Here is a 26,166-nt window from a genome sequence, read left to right as displayed (position 1 = left end):
TTGATTTTAAAAGCAAAGCAACAATTATAGAAAGATCAAATTGCATAAATATTGAAAATAAATAGAAGTTCAACAATGGAGATTTAAATCTCCCAATTCATCACAAATCTGAATTTTCCAACTTCAACTAGAAAAGAGATGTTTAGCCACTCATGGTGAGCTAAAATACAAAAGAAAGAAGAAAGGAAGAAGGAGAGGCTACTGCAGACTTGCTGCTGTGATTCTGTAGTGGAGAGAAGATCTCTTTGCTGGTTTGGGCTGCCTCCTTTTATAGGTGAGGAATCCCAATCCAATTAGGTTTTGAAATCCTAAATTGGATTGGTCTTTGTCTTTGATCTCTCTTTTAATTGTGAATAAATCTTCTTCTTGAGGAGGTCTATCTTGAGAGTGACTCTTTGAGATGCCCTAGGATTGATCTTGAAGTGTTTGAGAGGGGTTAGGATTTCTTTATTTTAAATCTTGAATTTCTGCACTTTTTCGCTTCTGCTGTATTTTCTGCTGTCAACGTGATTGGGGCGGTGATTTGGGCAGATCGCTGCCCCAATCGCTTTCTGTGAGTCAGCCCAGTTTTTAGCTTTCTGTCTCTGCTTCCTCCGCTTGATTTGGGCAGTGATTTGGGCAAATTACTGACCCAATCACTTTTCTTGTCATTTTCTGTACTTTTTCTCCAGTTTTTCAATTTTTTCATTTTCTACAAAAATATAAATTAAGCTAGAAAAATGTGTAATTAAACAGCAATAAATATAATAAAAATGTGGCTAAATTATGCTTGATCAATTATTATCAACACTTTCAAAATTTTATCCTTTTATCAATTAATTTTTTTAAAATACATTTTTATTCAATTAATTTTTAAAATATATTTTTATTTTATTATTATAAAAAAAATTACTATTTAACTCTCGTATGATAAAACTCATTCCTCAATTTACAAAAAAAATATTAAAACAATCTTAAAATCTTTTAAAAAACTACCAATTAATTCTTTCATCAATTTTAATTTTTATGATATAAAAAATTTTATTAGTTGATTTCTCAATTTTAATTAAATATTTGCTAATTAATTTTCATGTTGTGGGCATATTAAATTTTTTTATAAAAATTTACTATTGAAAAAAATTTATCAATTAGTCCATTGATTTTAAAACATACGGTAAAACATTCTTGAAATATTACAAATAAAAATATATTAATTAATTTTTTTTATTAATTTTAATATTTAAATATTTTACTATTTAATCCCTATGGTATAAGAAAGTTTATTAGTTAATTATTCAATTTTATAAAAATATTTTCTAAAACTTTTTTCCAATATTTAATAACTAAATTGATAGATGAATTCATTAATAGGTTTTTTAAAACCTAAAATATTTTAATGTAATTTTTGAAATAAATACAGTAATGAGTGAATTTTTCTATATAATAAGAATTAAATAATTTTTTTACAATACTTAATAGTTAAAATTAATATATAGATTAACTAGTAAATTTTTAAAAATTTCAAAAATATTTTAATGTATATTTTAAAATTGAGAAACTAGTTAATAAATATTTTTATATTATAAGGACCAATTACTAATATTGTAGGAGAAAATAATTTATAAAAATAATTTATTATTATTTTTATTAACAACTTATAAAAAATTTTTTTAGTAGAGAATTAGAGTTTGGGAATTCAAACTTGGGTATTTCAGGTGAATTATATGTCTTTTTCTTATTCTTATTTTATTATTAAAAATTATATTTTAATAAATATTTTATTACTTTTTCTATAAAATTTTATAGATTTATTTTTATACAAACAATTTTTAAAAAACTGTTTTTAAAATATAAGTAACAAAAATCAAAAAATAATTTTTAATTTTCAAAAAACAAAAAAATAAAAATCTTATGCCTAACACACTGTAAGTTTAAAGATTTAGGAATTTATATAATAAAGAAAATATTTAATATAAATATGCTATAAAATATTTTGATTTATATTAAAAAATTTTAGAATTTATTTTTTTTAATAACAATAAATTTTCAAAAATAAATATTTTAATAGTAAAATAAAATTATTTATTACTTAAAAAGAATATAAATTAAAAATACAGATATCAATGCATTAAATATATTAAAATTTAAAAATTTAAAGTGTAATTTATTCATTTAAAAAAATAATAAAAATATTTGATAAAAATAAATAGATAAATTTCTAATTTAAATAGATAAATTATAAAAAAAAAATTTTAATATTTAATTTTAAAAATACAAAAATTAATTCGTTAATTATCCTAAAATTCTGAAACTAAAGTTTATTTATCCTTTCTAAATCTTCCCCCAGTTTATAAGTGAGGTAATCTTTAAATTCACCATGATTTGAGAATTTTTCTTGTTTTTAACCCTTATTTCCGCCCAACTCCCAAAAAAGAGGCACACGATCAAATATCAGTAGAAGAGAAATGTTAGAACACTCTGCAAAATATAAGCTTTCCCATATACCCTCAGCCTAAGAATACCACAATTTTACAGCATTATGTGCTCAGGCTCTTCTTAATTTCCTTTAGAATTTCTTCTGCTAGCTCCTCTGCATTGTACTCGACGCCAAAGCATCTTGCAACCTCCATGTTTGGATTGATCAAGTACCTGCAATTGCAGGTTTAAACATAAACTAATGCTAACTTTCTATAAATACATTCAGTTCACATGCATATAAGAAAAAGGAGGATGGGATAGAGAGGAAGTCCTGGAGCTTGAGGCATACATGTTATGTGAAGACTCGACAAGGTAATCATCTCCTTCCTCTTCAACCTTTCGGAAATAAACACGGTACTCTTGTGCCATCTGCCTTACAGCACTAACAGGTCCTGTCAATCCGACAATCCTTGAATCAAATTCTGCAGCCCTTCAATGAAGATTATGAACAAGAGAACATTAGGAAACAGCGGTTTTAAAACAAAATTGGCTAATTATTTCACATATTGTGTTTCCAGGGCCTCCTGACCTTTAAGGTAGGCACGAAGATGTGAGGGAGTATCACGTTGCGGATCAATTGTGACAAATACAGGCAAGACCTTAATATTCTCCTTAGACTCTTAATCCAGATAACACACGTGTTAGATATACAAAACACAAGACATCCAGTTTGAGGAAGTTATACATCAGACTTTGGAACCAGTGAAAGAATCAAACCTAATGTATCTATAGCCTTGGCCATTACTTGGACTTGCTCAGGTCCAACATCTGGGGAGTGTGTATAGCCAAAATACAACAAAACCCATTTTCCTATAAACTCTTGCTCAGTAACAACCTGATTATTTGCATCAACCAGAGTGAATGGACCCCCAATAATTGGGCCCTGCACTTTGGCAAAATCACTTTTGTTGCCTTCGCCTGATTCAATATACAAGACAAATTATAATTTAGAACAAGGAAAAAGAAAATGGAAGGACAACTATGATAACATGTCCCAGATCTCAGTCATGCACATTACAGAGTCCTTTTTCTAAAAATTTAGATAGTGATTTCCAAAAGATAATATCTAGAAACACTTTCTGCCGTTGCTTCTTCTATCTCTGGTCTTCGCATGATTCCTTTCTTGTCAAAATATTTCTCACAGCATAAAAGTAGTAGTAGTAGTAGTAGTAGTACTATAAGGGGAAAAACCAAAATACATTTTCAACAAACTCAGATTCTCCAAGTCTTATCTCTAAAGAGAGAAATCAATTATTGCTATCACCATAAGTTTCACAATGCCATTAGCATATCAGTTTGTTTCTATTTGAGATGAAAATATTTCTTCATAGTAGTTTACTTGACCTTAAACCACAACCATGTTGATGTTACTAATTTCATATATTTTTCAAATACAATCAATGTGAGAATCCACTGATGAGGTGCCTTAAGGATATCTGAATGATAGAAGTCAATCAGCTGTTTTTAGATGGCATGAAATCTGATACTCACTTTCAAGTGGCTTATTTATCAGCAAAGGTCCAAAAATACTTCACATATGTGATAAGACAATAAGAGAATTGCATGTAACAACCACCAAATTTCCTGTTCATAGTGTTCCAACCGCTAGGCCAGCATACCACTTATAAGTTTCTCTTAGACAAGCTTTAGTACTCCAGAACAGGGCTAGAGCATCGGTAGCTGTGGGGAAGAGTTGTTAAAAAGCTCAACATTCCCGGGTTCAAGTGTGTGTCTGTTTTCTTTTTCCTTTTTTTTTTTTTGAAAAGCAAATAAAGTTTAAAGTGTGTTACTGCAGCTATTTCTTCCTATGGGTTATTGTTTTCTATTAAATTCTGCACATTGATTACAATATGTGGAAGCCACAGATATAAGAGAAACCTAAAGATAGAAATTATCAAATAGGGCACTCTATTATTTGTGAACATAAACATTAGTTACTTAGGCCTTTGACCCTAATTTCAGTCCACAAATCTGGTAGTTCCAATCAGTGAATTCAAGCATCCCTATTCATTTACAACACATTTGTGATGTAAGACTACATTTAATAATACAATAAAAATAGATCACAGCATTCTTTTACAGTCCATTTGGTTCAAATTTAAACTAACCATAGCAGCTCATAGCTAATAATACTTGTTGATTGTTGATAATGAGGAAGTCAATAGCCAGTAGGTCTACCAGCCCTACTGTGGTCAAGAGAGACACCTTAACAAACGCATGCACCTTATTGCCTAGGGGCATTTTTCCAAAGGGCAAGGCAACAAAGGCAACCTTTGTCACATTTTCCTTGTACCCATTTCATGTTTCCTATTTATTTGATGTGATTCTATCTACAAGGCAAAGGTAATTTATGGTGTACTGTAATATACCAAATTATATTAAAAGCAACAAAAAGCGTAACAAAGACAAAGAATATATAGGCTCCACATTTTCAATTTGAACATAACAACAAAGCAAAAAGGAGAAAACGTACTGGGACGAGAGAGAGAGAGAGAGATATGATGATGCTCCAACTAGAGCTTCTGAAAAATCCTCTAACCAGTCTCCTCTCTACAACTTTAATCAGCCTCTCCCACCACCCCCCACCCCCTCTCCTCTCTATTTGCTTTTTGTGTTTCCCCCATCATCCTCTCTTTTTCCTCATCAACTTTTCCTCTGTATTGTCCTAGGTTTTATATCACTTTAGCTCAACTATTTCTTCTGTCTTTTTCCCTCTCCTACCGAATTCTGGAAAACGTAAATATTTTGTGCTTGCCAATATAGAGTTTGGCATCTATATTTTCAGTCTCAATTTTGAACTCTAATATTTTCGTTTTCTCCTAATTTTCCTTAAGCTCTTTGTGCTAGTCTCATATACGGATTCTAGTAACTCTAGCAAAATAAATCCATAAGATACCATATTTGAAACACATTCTTGTTAATCCAAAAGAAGGGAGTATTGAGGACAAGTTGGTAGTCTTATGTAGTAGTCATCCTAGGAATATATGTCTTCTAGCAAATTAAAATTTCATTTTCCCTCAACTCTAAAGGTTGCATACTTGCAATCACACCTTTAATAGCTATGGATGATGCTAGTAAATGTCAATCATTTTGTTGAACTATTGTTAATTGTTTTATTAATTTGTCAAACAACCATTAAAGGTATAGAGAAGTATAATCCTATCATTTTGATCCATCAAAATTTTCTTTGAGATCTAGGAGTTTGATGGAAATTTCAAGCTGTCAAATAACACAGTTCCGGTATTTCAGGTGAAAATACAACTTTAGAACTATGTGCTTTGTTTCTTTCAGGTTAAGAACAAGACTTATTGGTCAAAGCAATTGGCTGTAGGAAGAACACTTAAACCAAGCAACAAAAAACAACGCAAATAAAAGAAAAAGTAAATCAGTGATCCAATCAACAGGAAATGCCTAGCTGAAGCCTGAAGCTTCACCAAATTCACATACCAAATTTGTTAAAAAGTAACAAATGAAGATTATCATAATCTGCAGTCTAAGATGAAGAATTGGATGTATCTATGGTACAACTTTTTCTGAGCATGACTTTTTAAAATTTTAACCTATAAAGGCCACATAGTCATACCTATGTTGCATCATATAAATGAGTTAAAAGGTTCTAAAAGAACTTTCAATTACCAAGGAACAAGAGAACATATGAATGAAAAATTATAGACAATGAAGCAAGCTGCTTATGAACAAAGGAATCAAACTAAATAATTCCATTCACAAGTAAATTGAGCATGGATGATTGCTTAAAATTTTTTCATCTGACATATATGAAAAACAACTAGAATATTCAATCTCACACCAGAAATATCTATCCCATCTCACCTATTAATTTAATGAATCGCAACATCTAGCCATCATATACAGTCACGTGACAACTGGAACATAAGAAGTACCTTTTGGAATTGCTCTCCTCTGATCATTAGAATACACCAAAGCTGCCAATCCAGCAAATGCAGCAACAGGCTGAAATTTAAGGAAAAAAAAAGGAAAAGGAAAGAATTATACAGTCTAAAAACTTGGAACCTATTACTTCCAGTGCAGGGTCATCGTTTTAAGCATAAAGAAAGAAAATGGTTCAAAATTGACTGTCCTCCAGTCTCCAGGAATACCACATTGAATCAAGAACAATTACATAACAACCAGAGAAAACATGGAAGCTAAGGCAGCATACAATGACAAGCATACGAGAATCCCACATGCGAGGAAACTCTGTTTCTACGGGCTTTACAGGTACAGGATCAGCCACGGGCTTTGCACGTCTATGTCCTGTTGAATCCGTGTAACTACGAGATTGAACCCTTTTAGATGGACCAAACCTACACCATTTACAACTGGTTTAAAATTGACCCAAATGCACCAACAACATGGAGAGAATGAGTAACCAAACAGCAAACACAATAAAATTTTTTAAAACAAAATCACTAATATATATATGAACTAAAACAACCTCCAAGAAAATTTATAAGAATTAGAAACTGAAACTAGAGTCTGCATAGCAACATAAATTGATTAAAGCTTGTCATTGACTAGAATAACAAAAGATGAACCACCAACAAATGGGGATTAAAGGGCTTAAGAGTTGAACCTCTGAAGCAGATTGAGGCACTGCCTTGATGGGTGTTTGGAGGAAAGGAAAAGAAACCGAGAAACAGGCATGATTTCCAGAGAAAACTTTCATGGGTTTATCAGAAATCGGTCTCCGGAACAAAAACCCATGTGATTCAAACCTATTATATTCTGGGTCCAGGAGAAAATTTTGCCTGCCCAGCCACCGGTTTACACTTGACGCCCAACCCCAAGCTCCTTTCATGGAACTATAATACCCACATAAGATTTGGGAAATTTTACAATAATTTTGTCATAAAGTTCAATTTGAACCTTGTACTTCTTGACATTGTTCAATATGGCCTGAATTTAACTTTTACCTTTGTTCAAGAAGTAGACTTTTGTTTGGAGAGGCTGAGTTTTTTTTTTTACTAAAATATTTTAGAAGTTTTAAAAAGTTTTCATTTTCAAACCCATGAAAATAATGGAATGAGAATAATTCTTTTAAAATCTCTACGTATTTTTTTTTTAAAAAAAATTATTCAAACAAGAGAATGTTGGGTTTTTCTTTTTAATCTTTTTGTATTTTTTATTAGCCAATTTTAATTTAATATTTAGTTTATAATATGATAATTAACAATTTTAAAATGTAATTTAATCTAATCATCTACGTGATCTTGATAAAATTAATATAATCTAAATCTAATTTAATCTTACTAAATTTTAACTTTTAAAATTTTAAATTATTTAAATTTCTTTTTTTTTTTCACTTTTTATTATTTCTGTAATTTATTTTTTTTCACTAAATTGATTTTTTTAAGTATCTGTGTATGGAGCGAAAATTCAACTATTTATATTATAAAATAAAATCATACTGAATAAATTAATTTTAACTAATTGTGATTATAATTTTTTATAAAATAAACTCAAAATCAAAACTAAAATTTTTTAATAGAATAATTCATATACCTTTTTTCATAATTTTGAGACATAATATATAATTTTAATACACTTATACATCATACATAATAATTTTTTTAAAAAAATTTATATTGAAATATGTTTTTTTTTAAGGGTAAACTATAATTTAGTCTCTCTAATTTAGTGAAATACAACCTTTCGTCCCCCTATTTTAAAAAATCTTTAATTTAGTTACTGTGATTTTTAAAAACTATGCCATTAGTTCCTCCCGTTAGATTTTCAGTTAAATCACCGTTAATTTTAGTTAAAAAGACAAATATCAATTCTCTCTTCTTCCACTGCCTCTTCTTCTTTTTCTTCTTCTCCTTCCCAATCTTCTTCTTCTTCTTCTTCTTCTTCTTCTTCTTCTTCTTCTTCTTCTTCTTCTTCTTCTTAATTTGTTTTCATGTGGCTTGTGTGAAGGAAATGGTCTATGAGGCCTGGGAAATGGGTTACTTTGATCGTCAAGAAACTGAACCTAACCCCAACGTTGATGGGTCGGTGGTGAGAAGTTTGGTTTCCAGTGGTTTGAGCTCTAGCATGGAGATGGTGCAGCCACGTCCAGTGTAATACCCGGCTAGACTCCGGTATCGAAATTCCTACCGTCCGGTAGAATCTCGGATGTCGGAAGCCTCTAGAAGGGTAGAACCATGTTTTCATGAAATGTTTTAATGTATTTGATGTTTTTAAGTTGAAAGGAGATGAGTTTTTGCATGAAAACAACCTTGGAGGAAAACCCAGGTTCGGCCGCCGAACATGCATGCATTTCGGGTGTGCCTTAGGCCCCCGAAGGCATGAGTGAGGGAAGTCCAGGTTCGGCCGCCGAATCTCAAGTTCGGCCGCCGAACATGGCATGCATGCGGAGGCACATTCGGCCCCCGAACGTGGCCTGGCCAGCCACTATAAAAGGGTCCCTTAGCCGAAAACGGGCGAGTTTTTCTCCCCGTTGTCGGCCAAGGTGCGTTCTCCGCCACCCCTCACCGATCTTGAGTCCTTTCCTTCAAATCTTTCAAGTTTTTCACTAGTTTTCATCTTGTTTTGAAGATTTCCAAGTTTTGAGCAAGTGTTGGAGCTTGGAGGTTCAAGAACTTGAATCTCTCCCAACTCCAAGTTAGATCGCCTCTACTCTCGATCTTCAAGAGGTAAGAGTCGATCTCTAGCTTACATTATGTTTTAAACAAGTTTTAAGTAGATTTATGGGGTAGAAATGCATGTTAGGCTATGTTGGAGTTTATGGGTTAATGTTGTGATTTTGAACAATGTGGCTTGCAAATGTATGTTTGATGTGTTGTAGATGGGGTTTTAGTTAGTTGATACCCCTAGGAGCTTGTATGCTTGTGTATGAGTGTTGTAGAATAGATTTTTGCATGTTTGGATGAGATGGGAGGCGTAAATGCATAAGGGAGCTGAGTTTCTACGCCGAAGGAATTTTCGGCCGCCGAACGTGCTTGTGGAGGCAGCCTTCGGCTGCCGAAGCTTGCCCCCGAAAGGAGACTTTCGTCTCTGTCTGGCACTTTCGGCCGCCGAAGGTGCCGCCGAACATGCATGAGTTTCGTCTCTGTCTGGGAGAATCGACCGCCGAAGGTGCCGTCGAACCTGCCTGACTTTCGGCTCTGGAGGGACTTTCGGCCGCCGAACCTGCAGCCGAAAGTGTCCTGTCCAGCCTTCTTTTGCATGTTTTTGCATGATTGTTTCATGATATTCTAGGGGGTTTTTGGGGAGTAGTTTAGAGTTATGTTCATGTATGTTTGGTCCCTCATTTGAGTCCACCTGTGTAGGTTCGGATCCGAGGAACCGAGGACCCCAGCAGTGAGTCAGTCACTTCAGAGTCAGTAGAGCTTCAGCCAGAGGTGAGTAGAATAAACTCTTAAGTTTTAATGAAATGAAATAAATTTTGAGCACGTGCATGCATCATGAATGCCATATGATATTTTAGGTTGATTGCATTAGAAATCACGAATATGTTGCATTGCATATTATGCTGTCGATGTGGGTAAATGTTGGATGATCCAATAGTCCCTGGCAGGAAGTCCAGTGAGCCTTTGACTACGCCCTGGCACAGAGATGAGAAAGTCCAGTGAGCCTTTGACTACGCCCTGGCACTAAATGGGACACCAAGACCAGGTGCCAAATAAGGCCCTGGGGCAGAGTAAGTTATGTTATGTTTACAGGAAGTCCAGTGAGCCTTTGACTACGCCCTGGCACAGAGATGATATGGGACTATTTGGTGACAGGTTTACCCTTGTTGTGGCTTGTCTGTGATGTGATGCATACATGATAGAATGTATATTTTAAATGTTTTTACTATTCTGCTCACTGGGCTCTAGTAGCTCACCCCTTTCCCTTAATCCCCCAGGTTTGCAGGTACAGGGTAGACCAGGAGGTCAACAGGAGTAAAGTTGTCTTATGTAATAGTTAGTGTGGACATGATAAATTGTGTAACGATGTAAAGTAATGAATAGTCACATTATGTAATGATAATATTGAGGATTAGTGTCTGTGCTTGACCGAGTACGTATTTTGATCCCTTTTTGTAAACATGATCTAGGTTTTAAGATGTTTATGTTCCACCAAGCTTGTGTATGACGAGGTACCCCATCGGAGTATTTGATGAGAGCTCCAATGCGAGGGTTATGTTTATTCTTATGTATATGTTTATGAATATACACAGGTTGAGCTTGGTTTATGGAAAGAAAAAGTTTACATGTTTATGTCTATGTATGATCATGTATGGGATTTGAACAGGTTTACAGGTTGCATGTCAGGCTTGCTACGGGTCCTGGCGGCCTTAAGCCGACCCGGATCCTAGCGCCGGTAGCGGTCCGATTTTCGGGTCGTTACATCCAGGGAAAGCCATGCATTACTGGAAGATGGTAGCCTCGGTTCTCAAGCTTATTCTATCGGCTATTTTTGGAGATCTGGCTACAAATTAAGGAGATCGGGAAGAAGAAGAAGAAGAAGAAGAAGAAGAAGAAGAAGAAGAAGAGGAAGGAGAGAAGAATGGGTATTTTAGTCTTTTTAACTAAAATTAATGGTAATTTAACTGAAAATCTAATGGGAGGGACTAATGGCATAGTTTTTATAAATTACAGTGACTAAATTGAAGGTTTTTTAAAATAGAGGGATGAAATGTTACATTTCACTAAATCAGAGGGACTAAATTACAGTTTACCCTTTTTTTAAATGAAAATTAGAGATTGAGAAAGTAGACTCTGACCTTTCAGATTTACATTTATCACCCGATTAAGTTTACGAGTGTAAAATATATTTTTTTTAAATAATTTATTAATGGCCCTTAAATGAGAAAAAAAAAATTACATTAAAGGAAAGGATTGTAACAAAAGGATTCATTTGCTAAGATCTGTTTTTCCAAGAAATAAGCTGCCAATTTCCCTTTTCCTGAAATGAGAAAAAAAGGTGACTTGCATAGATGAGAAAGGTGAAGAGCCTCAGGAAAGACTACTGACTAACCTTTTGATAAGAGGATTCACTCCTTTGATTTTGCCTATTTTTGTGGAGAGCAAGAATCTTTGGTGCACATATTTTCTAAGTGCCATAGAGTATTCCTATTTGGCTCTCGTCTCCTTTTATGCTTCACTCCACAATTGTTACTGGAGATAAATGATCGAGTATTTAGAAATAGCCAATTTGATGATCTTGAGGTAATCAATTTTGACATAGCAATCAAACAAAGCTATAATCGAGGCTCAGCTGCAGTTTTAGCAAGAGGTGAGGATGGTAACCAGTTGGAATGGTCTTGCAAGCGGTTTCATAGGCTCATTGACCCTCTAGTTCTGAAAAGTCTAGCTTGTAGAGAATATAGCTAGTTTAAGCTCCAATGGTTGTGAGCATTTGGGCTAGATGAGGCTATGAAATTGACTTAGGCCCATTTGAGCTTCTTGAATCTTATCGGTTGGCTGCCTCAAAAAATTGACAAATTATAAAGTCTAAGTTCTAGCTATTAATTTAAATTTTTGACACGATGATAAATTCTCAATCCTGCAAGAATTACTAGTGATTTTTTAATTATTTTTATGTGATAATTGTGTCAAATTAGTAATCAGGAATCTCTTTTCTGATTGTTTTTATAGTATATGGTTGGCTTTATTTTTATTTTTTTTTCTGAGTGCATGTATAATTATTTTCAGCTTTTTAAAAAATCGAATAAGCATAATCGCCATGCACATTGAAAAACTACGATTCCATGGATAATTATGGGTATATAGATATATAATTTTCCTTATACAGCTAGTATTGAAGTGTAATTCGTGTCCATCTTCTTCGTTGTATGGATTCCAAATGGATGGAGAAGAATAACACCAGAGAAGAAATCACCAAAAAAATTAAAAAAAGATAGAAGAAAAATATTCTTATATAAGAGTGGTCTTGACGAAATTCTGATTTAGGGGAATATATTTAGAGAATGAGAATTTAATTTATGATTTAAATTTAAATTTTTTATTAATAATGGATAATTTTTTTTAAATGAAAATTATAAATTAGAATAATAAAATTTAAAACTCTTAAATTTATTCAGATTCACTTATTATCAGGCTAAATCTGTGAGTGCAATCGATATATATTTAAACAGCTAAAAATTAATAATAGTACATTTACATAATTATTTATACAATCAATTTATAAATATAATATTATTTAAAATGGTAGCATCCGCACATTTAATAAACTAGTAACAATATAATTTTTAAAAATTATATTTTTAATGAATTTTACGGCATTGAAATTTTTGTTTGTAATATCTTAATTACTTCATTTTTTTATTTTGTATTTTTTCTTTTCTTAGAAAATTAAATAATTTTTAATAAAATAAATTAGTTTATCACCTTTTTACAATACTAATGACTTTGGGGGAGAGTAGAGTAATTTATTATTTTGGTAAGCAAGATATTTTGCTGTAAATCAAAGTAAGAATAAAATATAACGGTCCAAAAATAACACTTCACAATACCTTATATATTGAGCCGACACATTAGATAGGACTCAATTTAGCTACTCAATCTGTATCAGTCAATATATCCATATCCATCACCTAATCTCAATTTAACAGTGAAAAAAAATTCTTCAATATAATTCTATTTACATATGGGGCTATTACTTAAAAATAGTAATATTTTTTTCTATCCAAATGAAATAAACTATCGCATTAAAAACCATTCTCCTACAATCAGCCAATCCACTTCTCCCTTTAGTCCTCCTCGTAAACCAACTTACCTTCCGCCTCCATCGCATGATAGGTTTGTTGTCATTACATTTTTGAAAAATAATATTCCACACCTTCTTAGAGAAAAAACAATAAAAGAAAATATATTCAACCGTTTCAACGCCATTTAAGCATAGCTGACAATTAGAGTTGCCAATAATTCCCCATCTCATCAATCTAGTTTTAACAGCTAACTTGTTCATCAAAGCTAACCATACAATAAAAATTATGCCTTGGCACAATAAACCTACCCCAAATCAGCTGACATGCTCACCTTATTATTGAATTCCCTTATTGCCTTCCAAGCACTAGTAGTAGAGAACTTACTTAAGAGAGTAAGCTTCCATAAAATGACATTGTCCCGATTATCAACAACCCTGTAGTTTCTCACCTCCTCCCAAACTGCCTCAGTAACCATGTCACTAGGATCAAGTAATCTCCAATCTCTTTGCCTCTATAAGTCATTAACCTTCGCTTATTTAGGCACATCTACATCCTCAAAATTCAAGTTAGAAAATTTATCAGAAATACTAGTACCATTCAACCAAGGGTCAAACCAGAAGGATATGTTACCCCTCCTCAGCTTGTAATCATAAAACTGCTTGAAAAACTTGTTAATCTTCACAATACATCTCCAGGCCAGCTTGCATCCAAAGATTTAGTAATTTCCCAAAAATTCAATTGCTTCAACTTATTCCTACTCACCCATATAGCCCACAAGGAGCTCTTAGAAGTTAACAACTCTCAAATGAGCTTTCCTACCGCTGTTTTATTCCAAGTTTCAAGCTCCTTTATTCCTACTCCATCCTCATTTTTGGGTTTACAGACCAAGCAACCACTCCCTTTTTATTCTCAGTCGTACCTGACCATAAGAACGTCATGTATCTTTTATCTATTTCTTTAATAACTGATTTAGATAGAATGAATACACTACTGCACTACACCAGTAAACAAACATACTTCTCAATACAACATTAATCAACCGATTTCTCTCTGCATACGATAGGTGCTTTGTAGCCCAATATTGAATTCTTACGGTTATTTTAACTACCAACTGCTGGCAATGTACTTTTTTTATAGTAATAGACACAAGAGGCAATCTCAAGTATTTAATAGACAGACTGCCTTCTATGAAATTTGACACTTGTAAAATTTAAGCTTTAACCTCATCATCAACATTAATAAAGAAAATAAGGCTTTTATCTTCATTAACCTGTAAGCCTGACACGTTTTGAAAGTTTTATAGTGCAACAGCAAAAAAAACTCACAGAATCTACCTCACTAAGACTGAACAAGAATAAATCATCAGCAAAACATGGGTATTTTAAATTCATACATGTACAGTTCTTACGGAACTTAAGAAGAGTGGCGATTTACCACCAAATACGTGGACAAATGTTCCATAGCAATCACAAAGAGGAGAGGTGACATTGGGTTCCCCTGCCTTAAATCTTTTTTTCTTAGAAAGAATCCCTCAATGCTACCATTAATCAGTATAGAGTACCAAGGAGTTATAATACATTCCTTCACTCAATTAATAAATCTACCAGGGAAGTTTAAGCCTAATAAAACCTCTCCAATAAAATCCTAGCACACAGAGTCATACGCTTTCCTTAAGTCTACCTTTAATGCACATCTAGGGGGACCATTTTCCCTATGGTAATTTCTCATAAACTCATGTGCAATCAATATATTATCAACAATTTTTCTTTCTATGACAAAAGCAGATTAGCTGAGGTTAATAATTCTACCCAAAACCTTCTTTAGTCTTCTAGCCAGCACTTTACTAATAACCTTATAGATGATAGTACAACAAGTAATAGGTCTATAATCCCCAAGGCTACTAGGATTTTCAACCGTAGGAATTATGGTTAGAGTGGTAACATTGAACTGTTTCAAAATCTTACTGGCCTGCAAAAATTCTCTTACCGCATTTACAACGTTCCTTCCTATAGTCTCTTAAGCCTTCTTGAAAAAATAACTATGATACCCATCAATGCTTAGCACTTTATCATTCCTAATTGACCAAAGTGCCATCTTGATTTCCTCATTAGACACTTCCTCGCACAAAACTAAGGCTTCATTCTCCTTAACTACTGGACCCGATGAGATAAGTTTAATATCCGCATGTCCCTAGTATAACCCCTTGATAATAACTCACCATCGCTTGTTTAATAGCATCTTGGTCTTCAATAACATTATCATTCTCAACTACCAAACTAGGGATTGAATTTCTTACCTACCTGATTTTCATTGAATTATGAAAAAAATTTGGTGTTGAGTTCTCTTGATTGGATTTAAATGAGCCTTGACTTTTGCTTGTAAAACTCTTCCTCCTGCTTTAACAGATTTCTAAAATAACTCATCACAGCCCTCTCCTTATCCAAAAGTACAGGGTTCATCGGGTCACTCTGTAATCTTTCTTGTTGTTGTTCCATCATCTGCCTACATTTATCAACTCTCCTTGAGATATTAGAAAACTCTCTTCTATTCAATTTTTTCAACTCTCTTTTGAGCTCCTTAGCTTACACCAGAGCGTAAACATAGCATTTTCCCTCCTTTCCTCTACCATACTCTTCTCACAATCCTATCATACTCAGGATGTGACACCCACATATTAAAGAATCAGAATGAGATATTTCTCCTATTAATAACACTCAACATTCTGATGATTAATGGTGAGTGGTTTGAGATACTTGTAGGCATAGCTTCACATTCAACAATCCCCCTTTCATCCATCCAGTGGACATTGCCCAGACATCTGTCAAGCCTCCATCAGATTCTATTCTCCACAGCTTGGTTGTTTGTCCATGTAAAAATATATCCTTTCATGCGCACCTCTACCAACCCCACATTCTCAATGCAGTCTTTGAAATTCTCATCTGGATTCAACCTCTAGCTTGCAAAAAGAGTAGTATGAAAATTGCCTTGGACTAACCACGCTCCTTCCATACCACTAGAAATATACTCAATCCCTTCCCATAAACTTCTCCTCTCCGTACAAATATTACTTGCATACACAACTGTCTAGAAAAACTTTTTATCCTTAACCTCAACCTGAGTGTGAATCAACTGATCCGTGGCCATAATTACATGTAACTTTATATAATGGATATCAAAACACACCCAAATCTGTCCCAAATTCGCATCTTGGTAATTACAGAACACCTCCCATCCACACAGCCTCAAGCCTTTTTAAATATTTTCTTTATTACATTCCCTAACTCTTGTTTTCAAAATTACTACTACCTTTAAATGATACCTAATAATCAGAGAATGAACTTCTGACTGCTTTCTGGAATCATTAAGACCCCTTATATGCCACGAGACAATCATCCCCCTTTTAACGGGAAAATCCTCATCCTTCCCCCTCTCCTCCCTCCATCTCCCATCCCAACTCTAGGTGGCATTACAATCTCCACTCTATTCCCACTCTCCCCCTCACTATTATTAGTTTCTCTTTAATTTTCGTCGCATCTATCCTTTTTTTGTGCTCATCTATCTCATTAAAGTTTTTTTCCAACACCCTCCTTTTCACACTTCTCATTAGAGATAACCTTTCTCCCCTCAGTATTTTCTTCCTCCTTTCCAACCCCATCCTCATATTTTCCTTGTTCCCTTTACTTAGCACGCCACCTACAACTTGATGCCTCATGCCCAAAACCCATACAATTTATACATCTAATAGGTTTTCACTCATACACAACTTTTTGACACATTTGTACACCATATTTATCTTCAAGGAAGATTTTATTAGGAAAACCACCATTAATTTCCATCTCAATCAACACCCTGGCATAGTCCAATTTCAATTTCTCCAAAGTGCAAGAATCTAAAAATAGTGGCTTACCTAAAGTGCTCCTAATACTACTAAGCATCTCAGAAGACCAGAATTCTTAAGGCAAATCTGGGATTTGAACCCAAATCGGCAACTTTTGCAATTAATCAATCTCCATATTCATTCTAGGTTACCATGGTGCCAAAACAAACGATAGCCTATCAAAAGTGTGTGGCCCTTTCGCCAAAACTAAAGCTCTCCCTTCCTCATTCTTAAACACAAATAAGAAAATATTTGGTTTCACCATATGAACAATCCTCAAACCATACTTCCTCCACCTACTCAAAGCATATTTCTCAACCCATCCAAATCTAGAGGCAGTCCCAATAACACTTCCAATAAGAGCATTTCTCCAATTTTCTTCTTTAGATTTTAACTCAGCATTATGGAACTTTACTACTCTTTTTCCATTGGAGATTTGAGGGGCGTCGAAACCATCAAAAATAAATTATTACTTAGAACAAAACTTATGATAATGGTAAGTAGGGTTGATCCCATAGAGATTGGTAAGTAAGTTAATTATATTGAATGAACAAGATATAAAAAAAAATTAATAAAATAAAATAGGAGAGATTTTGAATGTAAAGAAGTGAAAATAAATAAAACTAATTCAAAAAATAAGTAATTAAATTTAAGAGAAAGAATCAAGATGAAAAATATTCAGTCAAAGGAGTAATCTTAGTTTCAGCTTTATTAGTTGATCACATATATAAAAATAATCCAAAATTAAGTATTGATAAACCAGTTATAGATATCGAATGCACTTCAGATATTCAATCCTTTCTTAGATTTTAAACTAGTTAAGAGACGCTCGTTAACTAGTTCTAGGTCTTGGACAATCATAGGAGACGCTCCTAAAATTTAATCCAGTTACAACATTAAGATTTAGAAGGACTTGATTCTAATTAACAAATGTGAAACGTCCAGTTCATTTAAGTTAGATTATATTGTTCTTTAGGAGGGTTTTACGTAACCCAATTCACCACTTGTTCTAGATTAAACTAAACAACTATGGATTTAATTAATCTGAATAGCAATATATTATTCTAATACTATGCAATGGGTGCATATTACAATAATCAATAGAATAATAATAACACTAGTTACAAAAATAATATAAATATCAAGAACAATTAAAGAAATAATATAATCATATAAATCTCACAACCAACTGAACTCAAACCTTAATTATCTTTGAATTGAAACCTTTAATTATCCTTGAACTGAAAGAAAAAACTTAGTCACACATGTTTATAGCTAAAACACCACAATGAAAAGAGTATTTTCAACCTCATAAACTAATTAAGAATATGGGATGAGAGATGAGATCCAGATACATCAGAATGTAGAATCCGATGACGACGACGCTATCGCGCTTTAAGATTGGGCACTTTGAGATCGGACAATTCAATTATATGGTCCTATATCTACAAAGAGGAAATGGAAATGGTATTCATTGAGGACTTTGATCGATATTTCCACGAAGAGAAGAGACCAGAGTAGAGTAATTTAATTATATCTTATTTTTCATTTAATTTTCAAATATTAAACATCTGGATTTTTCCCATATTTATGAAAACGGCTTTTTTTAGTGTAGCTATATATGTTGTATGGGTTATATCTTTGTCTAAAAATTGTTCCATGGAATTAATGAAATTCCTTGAAAGACATATCTTTGAAATACATATATATGCCTAAAATATATTGTCTTTAAAATCAATCAAATACCTAATTAAACTAAAAGAAAAAAAGAAAGGAAAGAAAAGAAACACCTCTTAGAAAACTATATATATGGAAGAATTACTACCAAATACCCGAATATTTCATTCCTATTTCAGAATCACTCCGTTAAAACATTCTTATATTTTGTAAAAAAAATTTAGTCATTGTATTAGAAAAATATTTAAAAAATTATTTTATATTTAATTAAAAAAACTAAATATATTGACAAGCATTTGAAAACAAAGCAAAAGATTGCAGGGTATTAGTAGACAAGTTCTGAAAACCAAAGTTACTTGATTTTACACTTGGTATGAAAAGAGAAAGTTAAGTTGTGTTTGTTTTGGCAGAAAATTTAAACATCCTTATACATGTTTAGCATAAACCTCTACAAATTGAAACATCACCAAATCCGATAATGAAACTAATCAAGGAAGCAAAAGTCAGACAATTCATCGTCCAATTAACCTCGTTTCTTTTGTAACTTGCAGTGAAGGAGTGGGAAACTGATTTCATTTGCACACACCATCAAAAGTAGATTTTATTTTTTGATAACGAATTATTTATTTATATCATATAATTAATTCGATTCGGTATGATTAGATCTAAATAAATATTTTTTGATTGCCTGATTATAAGGGACCCACTCTTTGATTGCAATATTGGGTTATCCATTTGAAGAGAAAGATTAATGATGGAGGGTGAAATTATTGAGAGAATAGATCCCTATCAATTCAACGGTTCGAATGTGTCATGAGAAGAGAAGCACAACATTATTGATTGAAAAGGATTGCATTTGCACTGTGTCTTTTCAATCCATGTTTCATAAAAATTTCACTACTGCAAGTAACTTAGATTAGACATAATTAGGTAAATGATTTGAGATAAATCTTGCCACGTGGCTCTAATTATCCCTCTTTAATTATACCCCTAACTATCCAACAAACTGACAGCAAATTCAACAATTAAAAAAAAAAATCCTCTTAACATATGATTTATTAATATTTAAAATAATTAATTTAGCATTAATAAAATTAATTTTTTTGCCACTCCTTTGGTTTTGATGGTTGCAGCAACTTATGATATTGTTGAACCGATCTATCCATCTATCTTATTTTTAATTGCTAATTAATAAAAAAAATATTTTTTTTATAATTAAGTGTATTAATTAATTTTATTAAATGAATAAATAAAATTTAAATGGTAGGTGAAAGTAATAGTTATTTTATGGCGGAAATTAATTAATAATTAATGGCATGTAAAAAGCAAAAGTGTTTGAAATTAATAACTTTGGCAATCATTAAACCTAAACCTAACCCCTGAAAGCATGACATAAAATCTAAGATAATATTAGATTATTAATTAATTAATTAAATTGATTAATTAGTTTGCAATTTTTATCTAATTAGGAAAATTAATGGTGTTAATTCTCATCCTTCTGCTTTATACCATTCAACAACCATACATATCACTCCAATTTGGTTGCTTGCCCATCTAAATATATTCCTTAAAAATATAATTTTAATTTTTTTTAAAAAAAAAATTAATATAAAGAAGCTCATAGAGAATTCAACAGCTTTTAATCACATGAGATTTTTCTTCTTTGCTTCACACAGCAAATCAAAACCACAATTCTCACATACTTTGACCAGCGGATAATTCCCACCACCACCACCACCACCACCACCCTTGAGAGAAAACCACCGCTCTCTCTGTCTCTTTCCGCCGTGGAACAAAACCCTAATTCATTTTTAACTTCTTCTTCTTGTTGTTGTTTTTTTTTTCAAAAAAATTTCTGTGTCCTGCTGCAACCATCAATTTTCATGATCCGTGGGGTGTTTATTCTCTTCTTTACACATACCCTTTTTTCCCAAAGACAAAATAAAAGCAAGCCAAACACTGTCTTCTTTGCAGATCAGAGCTTTAAAGACAACTTGGGTACTTTCTGATAGCTCTATTCTTCCAGAAGATCTCTCTCTCTCTCATATGCCATGTTTTGTAGCTTCTCTCTTAAATGAGTCTGTGTAAGTAAGCAAGCAAAATCTTTCTGCATATCTCTCTCCATATCTCTGTCTCTCATCACCTCTTTCCTTTTATCTCTCTCTTTCTCTGTGTCTCTGTGTTTGTGTATTGAAGCAAAATGGATTCTGGAAATAGTGGAAGTATCCAATCCTCGAGTACTGGTGGAGATGAGGAGTATGATTCACGCGCCGAGTCTATCTCAGCTTTCTTCAACAACAATAACAACCCATTAAGCCATGTTGGTCCCATGCCCAACCCACCACCACCACAGCCACCACCACCACCTGACCACCACCACCACCAAACCCATCATCACTCCTCTTCATCATCCATGTTTGACCTCTTATCAAACTTCTTTGATCCTTTATCCTCATCAAGATCACCGCCGCCGCTCACTAACCCAAATTCATTCCTCAACCTTGATATGGTCTGGTCGAAAAACTTAAGATCTGAGCCGAATTGCACCGATCTTGGTGCTTTAATAGCCCCATCCTCACCAACCCAACAATTTTTCACCAACCAACCACAAAGTAGAGCCACTTTTCCTTCTGCACAGATCCCCCAGGGACCAGAAACTGCTGCAAGAGGTCCGAGTTCAGCTTCGGGTTCGAATGATCAGACAGCCACCACCACCAGCAGCGGCACCAATATTATTCGTAATCCTAAGAAGAGATCCAGAGCTTCCAGGCGTGCACCAACCACTGTTTTGACCACAGACACCACTAATTTCCGAGCCATGGTTCAGGAGTTCACTGGCATCCCTGCACCACCATTCACGTCCTCGCCTTTCCCAAGAAGCAGGCTTGATCTATTTGGCACTGCTTCTACTTTGAGATCAACTCCCCATTTGGAATCCCCAACACCTCCTTATCTTTTGAGACCATTCGCCCAAAAATTCCAACCACTCCCTCCATTTCTCTCTTCTTCGTCTTCGTCGTCCTCATCTTTTTCTACTTCTATGGTCGATGCTATAGCTTCCACTACCACAACTAACATCAATTCTTCAACTTCCATTAACTACCAGCTATCTTCTGATTTAGGACTTCTGAAGCAGCAGCCACAGAATCTACTCAACATCAACATGCAAAACCCAATTCTCAATCTCCACTCTCTTCTTCCTAAATACCCACTTCCCAATTCAACCATTCTTGACACCTCAAAAACACAACAAGCGTCTTTAGACATTCCATCAAATGATTCGCATCTGAAAATGGGTGTTCTGGAAGAGTTCGGTTTGAGCCATGGTCATGTTAGCACGAATCTCACAGGACTCCAAAATATAGTTACGTCGTCACCAAACACAACACTGCGAAGAAACGAGAGCAACAACAACAACAGCAACCCTGCAAACTGGGGAGATGGAGTGGGATCAAACGAGGGTGATCAAGGTCTGTTAATGTCCATTAATGGTAATTACAGTAACTCACAGCAAAGAGTTGCCAATGGGAAGGTAAACTACTCGGCTTCTTCATCAGATTTTCACGGCGATAAGGGGCCAGAGAATGTGAGTGCTGCAAGAAGTGAAGGTATGGTGGAATCATGGATTTGTTCTTCAGATTAGGAATATAATATACATATAGATATAGATATAAATTATATATTATCACCATTAACAAGTTTGATCACAATGAGAGAGAGCCCATCACGAAGAGAATGAAGCAAAAGCAAAAATGATGGTGAGTATCCTTGCTGCATGAAAGAGAAGAATATTTTTTCTGTCTCTCCACCTTAACCGTGACTTAATTTCACCATAATTAGACACTATATATTTTCTTTTCTTTTCTTTTCTTTTCTTTTCTTTTCTTTTCCTAATTATAATGTAAAAAAATTAATAGCCTCGCCTTCATCTTCTTTGTTTTTTTTAGGGATTTTTGTATATTTCTTACAGAAACATCCTTGCATTACATAGAATTTGATAATGGGGTTAATTTCATACATGGTGATTTTGACTGTTGTCATAAAACCGACTTAACTAACCCATCTCAAACTCTGTGTTCCTTCCTCGTACCATAACTATCATTGTTTATTTCTTCTTAATATTTTATAAATTTAAGAACAAGCTTGGAAAAAAAATGGTAGTTCTAAGCTTCTAGCAATAGAGAAATTATTAAATGTTTAAAAATAAAATTACTCATCATATATGAAAGTTGAAATCAAATTTAAATTTATTTTTAATTTTTTTAATTACTTAAGATAATGCTATTCGCTCGATGAGCTGATACACCCTCATGAATTTCTTAACTTGAAGAAATTATGTGAAGGATTGGAGTGATTGGTGGCGAGATTTGAGGAATCCTTAGCCGCCGGCCGCAATCTAGTTTTTGTTGAGATTTGTGTTTTTTTTAAAAAAATAAATATAAATCAAATATCTCCTCGTGAGTTTTTTTTGTTTTTTTTCATAATTGACTTTTTAATTGTACATGTCTGGAGGTAATTTGTTTTTCACAAAAATTTATTTAATATTCTTGAAGTAAGTATATTCTCTTTATTAATTGCATACCACTCATTTTTTAAAGAATTATAATTAATTTTAAAAAAATAAAAAGAATTTTTTTTTTTTAGCTTTGACCGATTATCCAACTGTGTTGATATTATAATTCATAAAAACTAATCACTCAGCAAAGAGGTCTGTCTAATAATGGGAAGCTTCACATGTGTTGTTGTTGCTTGGCATGAAAAATCCTTTTTTGCAAGTTAGGTTCACAACAGCCCATAAGCAATTTCTCCCCTTTCATGATTTTGATTGGACATTTCTATTAATATTTAGCATAATAATTAAATATTTATTTCCCAATATAAATAAATAAATATAATCTTTATAGCATGAATATACCCAATTTAATCACTATTTAGATAATAATATTTTATTAATAATTATAAAATTATTATAAATAAAATTTATATCTTTTTTATATTGCATATAATGAAATATAAAAGTGGAAAAAACATTTTGTGAGCTTTTAATTTTGTGAAACATTGACAAAAAGAGAAGTAATTTTCCCGCCAAAATGGAAAATAGAGAAATGACAATAAGCAGAATGATGTCTCAAAGACAATCTCAAAATAAGAGAAAAAGCTACAAATCCAAGCACTCCTCTGCAACCGTTATCATTATCAAACTCTCTCTCTCAAAAGTTTATCATCTTTTTTTCATCTCATTGATTGATAGATCATGATGTTTTTCACTTCCAATTATTCACATTGCAAATTCAGTCTTTTGTGTATAAATTTTTGAATTATGGGATTGCCATCCCTAATAATGCTATACTTTCAAAAAATTTTGAATCCCCATTTGCTTTATTAAAAACTTTAAAAAAAAACCACCATCATCATTAAGTGTGTAAAGAATAAATTAAAAAATTTTGAATCCTTAAAATTCGATCGACACGATCTAAAAAGAAAAATTAAGTCAAAATTTTTCTTTAAATTGCGTATTTAATTAGATCTAAAGAATAAATTAAAAAAATTTTAAATTCTTAAAATTCGATCGACACGACCTAAAAAAAAAAATTAAGTCAAAATTTTTCTTTAGATTGCGTCGCACTCTACTTGCAGAAAGATTGCGGTTCAACACAGCCGAGGATCGACAGAAGGAGAAAGGAGAAAGACTAGGGAATAGAAAGTGGTCATGAATAGGGAAAGGCTGTTATGAACATTGTGGCACTTTCTTTTCAGGATGATGGTGGCCCATGCCAGTGAAATAGCCTTTGCTATTTGCCAAACTATCTCTCTCCCCCACAGCTACAGGGTTATCTCAATTCCTGAAACTATGCCCCAACTTAACAGGCAAAGGCATCATTCTCTCTTTATATATATAAATAATAAATCAAGAAATGCCCTACAATTTTGGGCCAAACTCTAAAAAGATATTCAACTTTTGGCATCCTAACCAAAAGGCTACCTCCATTCTCTCCTCACATGAAACCATTCCCTTTCAAAAAAAAATTCTGCAACAAGACAAGCTTTCCTATTTCTTCAATACCATTATTTTTTATATTTTATCTTCAGATATCATCATCTCCATTCAGCTTAATTAAAATACTATATATTACATACCCATTTCTTCAATTTGAATAATAATAATATCATTTTTGGTAATGAAACAAAATTCATTCCTGTTACTTTTTGACTGTTACTATTATATTAAAAAAAATTCCCTAATTTGAGAAAGAACAATAGCCAAGGATCTAAGCATACCCAAGTTCAAAATTATAAAAAAATTATATATATATTGAAGATATTTATTTATTGGTAGATTTATTTTTAAATTAATTCTTTTCAATTTTGTTGAGTGGTCCCTTCTTAAAGTAAAATTAAGATGGCTCAACAGCAACTAGATCATGATGGAGATCATGTTAATTAGCTTTTATATCATGATGTTTTATTGTTGAACCAATGAAGTTTCTATGATGCCACAATAGTGGTTAAACTATTCAATCATAATCCAAAATTCCAATCAATTACATAAATTTAATTATTTTAATTTTTTTTTAAATTTAATTTTTTTTAAGTTTCTATGATGCCACAATATTTTTTTTTTTGCTTTTTTTAACTTTTACTTGCTTAAAATCTTGGCATTATAACCTGTCAGTCTCAATGTGGGTCACAGGTAATTTTCATGAAGTCCACATTTGTCTGCCACTACTGTTTTAAACTCTAAGACAGTTTCCATTTAAAGCTAAATGTCCCTTTTCAACCTCTTCAAAATCAACTAATTAACCTCCAAATTAGATTTTAAGGCCGTAACCCAAAATCATGTAATTTGATCACCATTCCATTGATTCGATTTCAAATCGAATCGAATTGAATAAATTTAAAATTAAATTTTAATATTTATAAAAATTAAATCGAATTAATTTTAATCAGAAATCGAATCGAATCGAATCGATTTGATTCAATTTAAATTTTTAATAAATTTTTTATTTTTTAATATTTTAAAATTTAATTAGAATATTTTAACTTCAATATGATATATTCTCCTTATATAATTAAAAATAATATATTATTATTATTAATCAATTCGATTCTTTTTTTTTTATTAAAATCAAACTGAACTAAAATAATTAAAATTTTTAAAATTAAAAACTGAATCGAACTTAATTTTTAAATTAATTCAGTTCGATCGACTTTTTTGTTTGAACTGAATATTATTTTAATTTAAGAAATAAATCTCATGATACAATAATTTTGCTCTGACCCAGAAAAAAAAAAACTTTTGCATAATTATCAATGCATGATTTTGAATTTAAAGAAAAAGATTGATTTTTCTGATTTCCCACATGATAAGCTAGTGATGAAAAAGGCATTCATTAATAGCAATAGCATGCCATGCCCCTAAGCAAAATCTCCAAATCATTTCTTTTTTTTACCATCAATTTCTCCATACTTTGAGAAC

General features: G+C 32.6%; 2 protein-coding genes across 2 annotated transcripts; one reads left to right on the top strand and one right to left on the bottom strand.

Annotated features, from left to right (window-relative positions):
• Nucleotides 1–2,402: 2,402 nt before the first annotated feature.
• On the bottom strand, nt 2,403–7,277 carry LOC110627467 (protein SCO1 homolog 2, mitochondrial). Its single transcript, XM_021773791.2, has 7 exons — nt 7,052–7,277; nt 6,638–6,782; nt 6,360–6,429; nt 3,175–3,375; nt 2,987–3,076; nt 2,747–2,879; nt 2,403–2,628 (listed from the first exon to the last, which is right to left on the bottom strand). Exons 1-7 carry the CDS (start codon nt 7,120–7,122, stop codon nt 2,517–2,519), a joined length of 822 nt encoding a protein of 273 aa, XP_021629483.1. The 5' UTR covers nt 7,123–7,277; the 3' UTR covers nt 2,403–2,516.
• A 13,044-nt stretch (nt 7,278–20,321) lies between these two features.
• LOC110627413 (type-2 histone deacetylase 1) lies at nt 20,322–22,706 on the top strand. The gene is made up of 2 exons (XM_021773710.2): nt 20,322–20,773; nt 20,886–22,706. The coding sequence occupies exons 1-2, from the start codon at nt 20,736–20,738 to the stop codon at nt 22,330–22,332; spliced, it is 1,485 nt and encodes a 494-aa protein (XP_021629402.1). The 5' UTR covers nt 20,322–20,735; the 3' UTR covers nt 22,333–22,706.
• Nucleotides 22,707–26,166: the final 3,460 nt, after the last annotated feature.

Source organism: Manihot esculenta, chromosome 12 (genome assembly GCF_001659605.2).
Source record: "Manihot esculenta cultivar AM560-2 chromosome 12, M.esculenta_v8, whole genome shotgun sequence".
Lineage (NCBI taxonomy): Eukaryota > Viridiplantae > Streptophyta > Magnoliopsida > Malpighiales > Euphorbiaceae > Manihot > Manihot esculenta.
The sequence above is the reverse complement of the archived record's forward strand: the minus strand, read 5'-3'. Positions and strand labels throughout refer to the sequence as shown.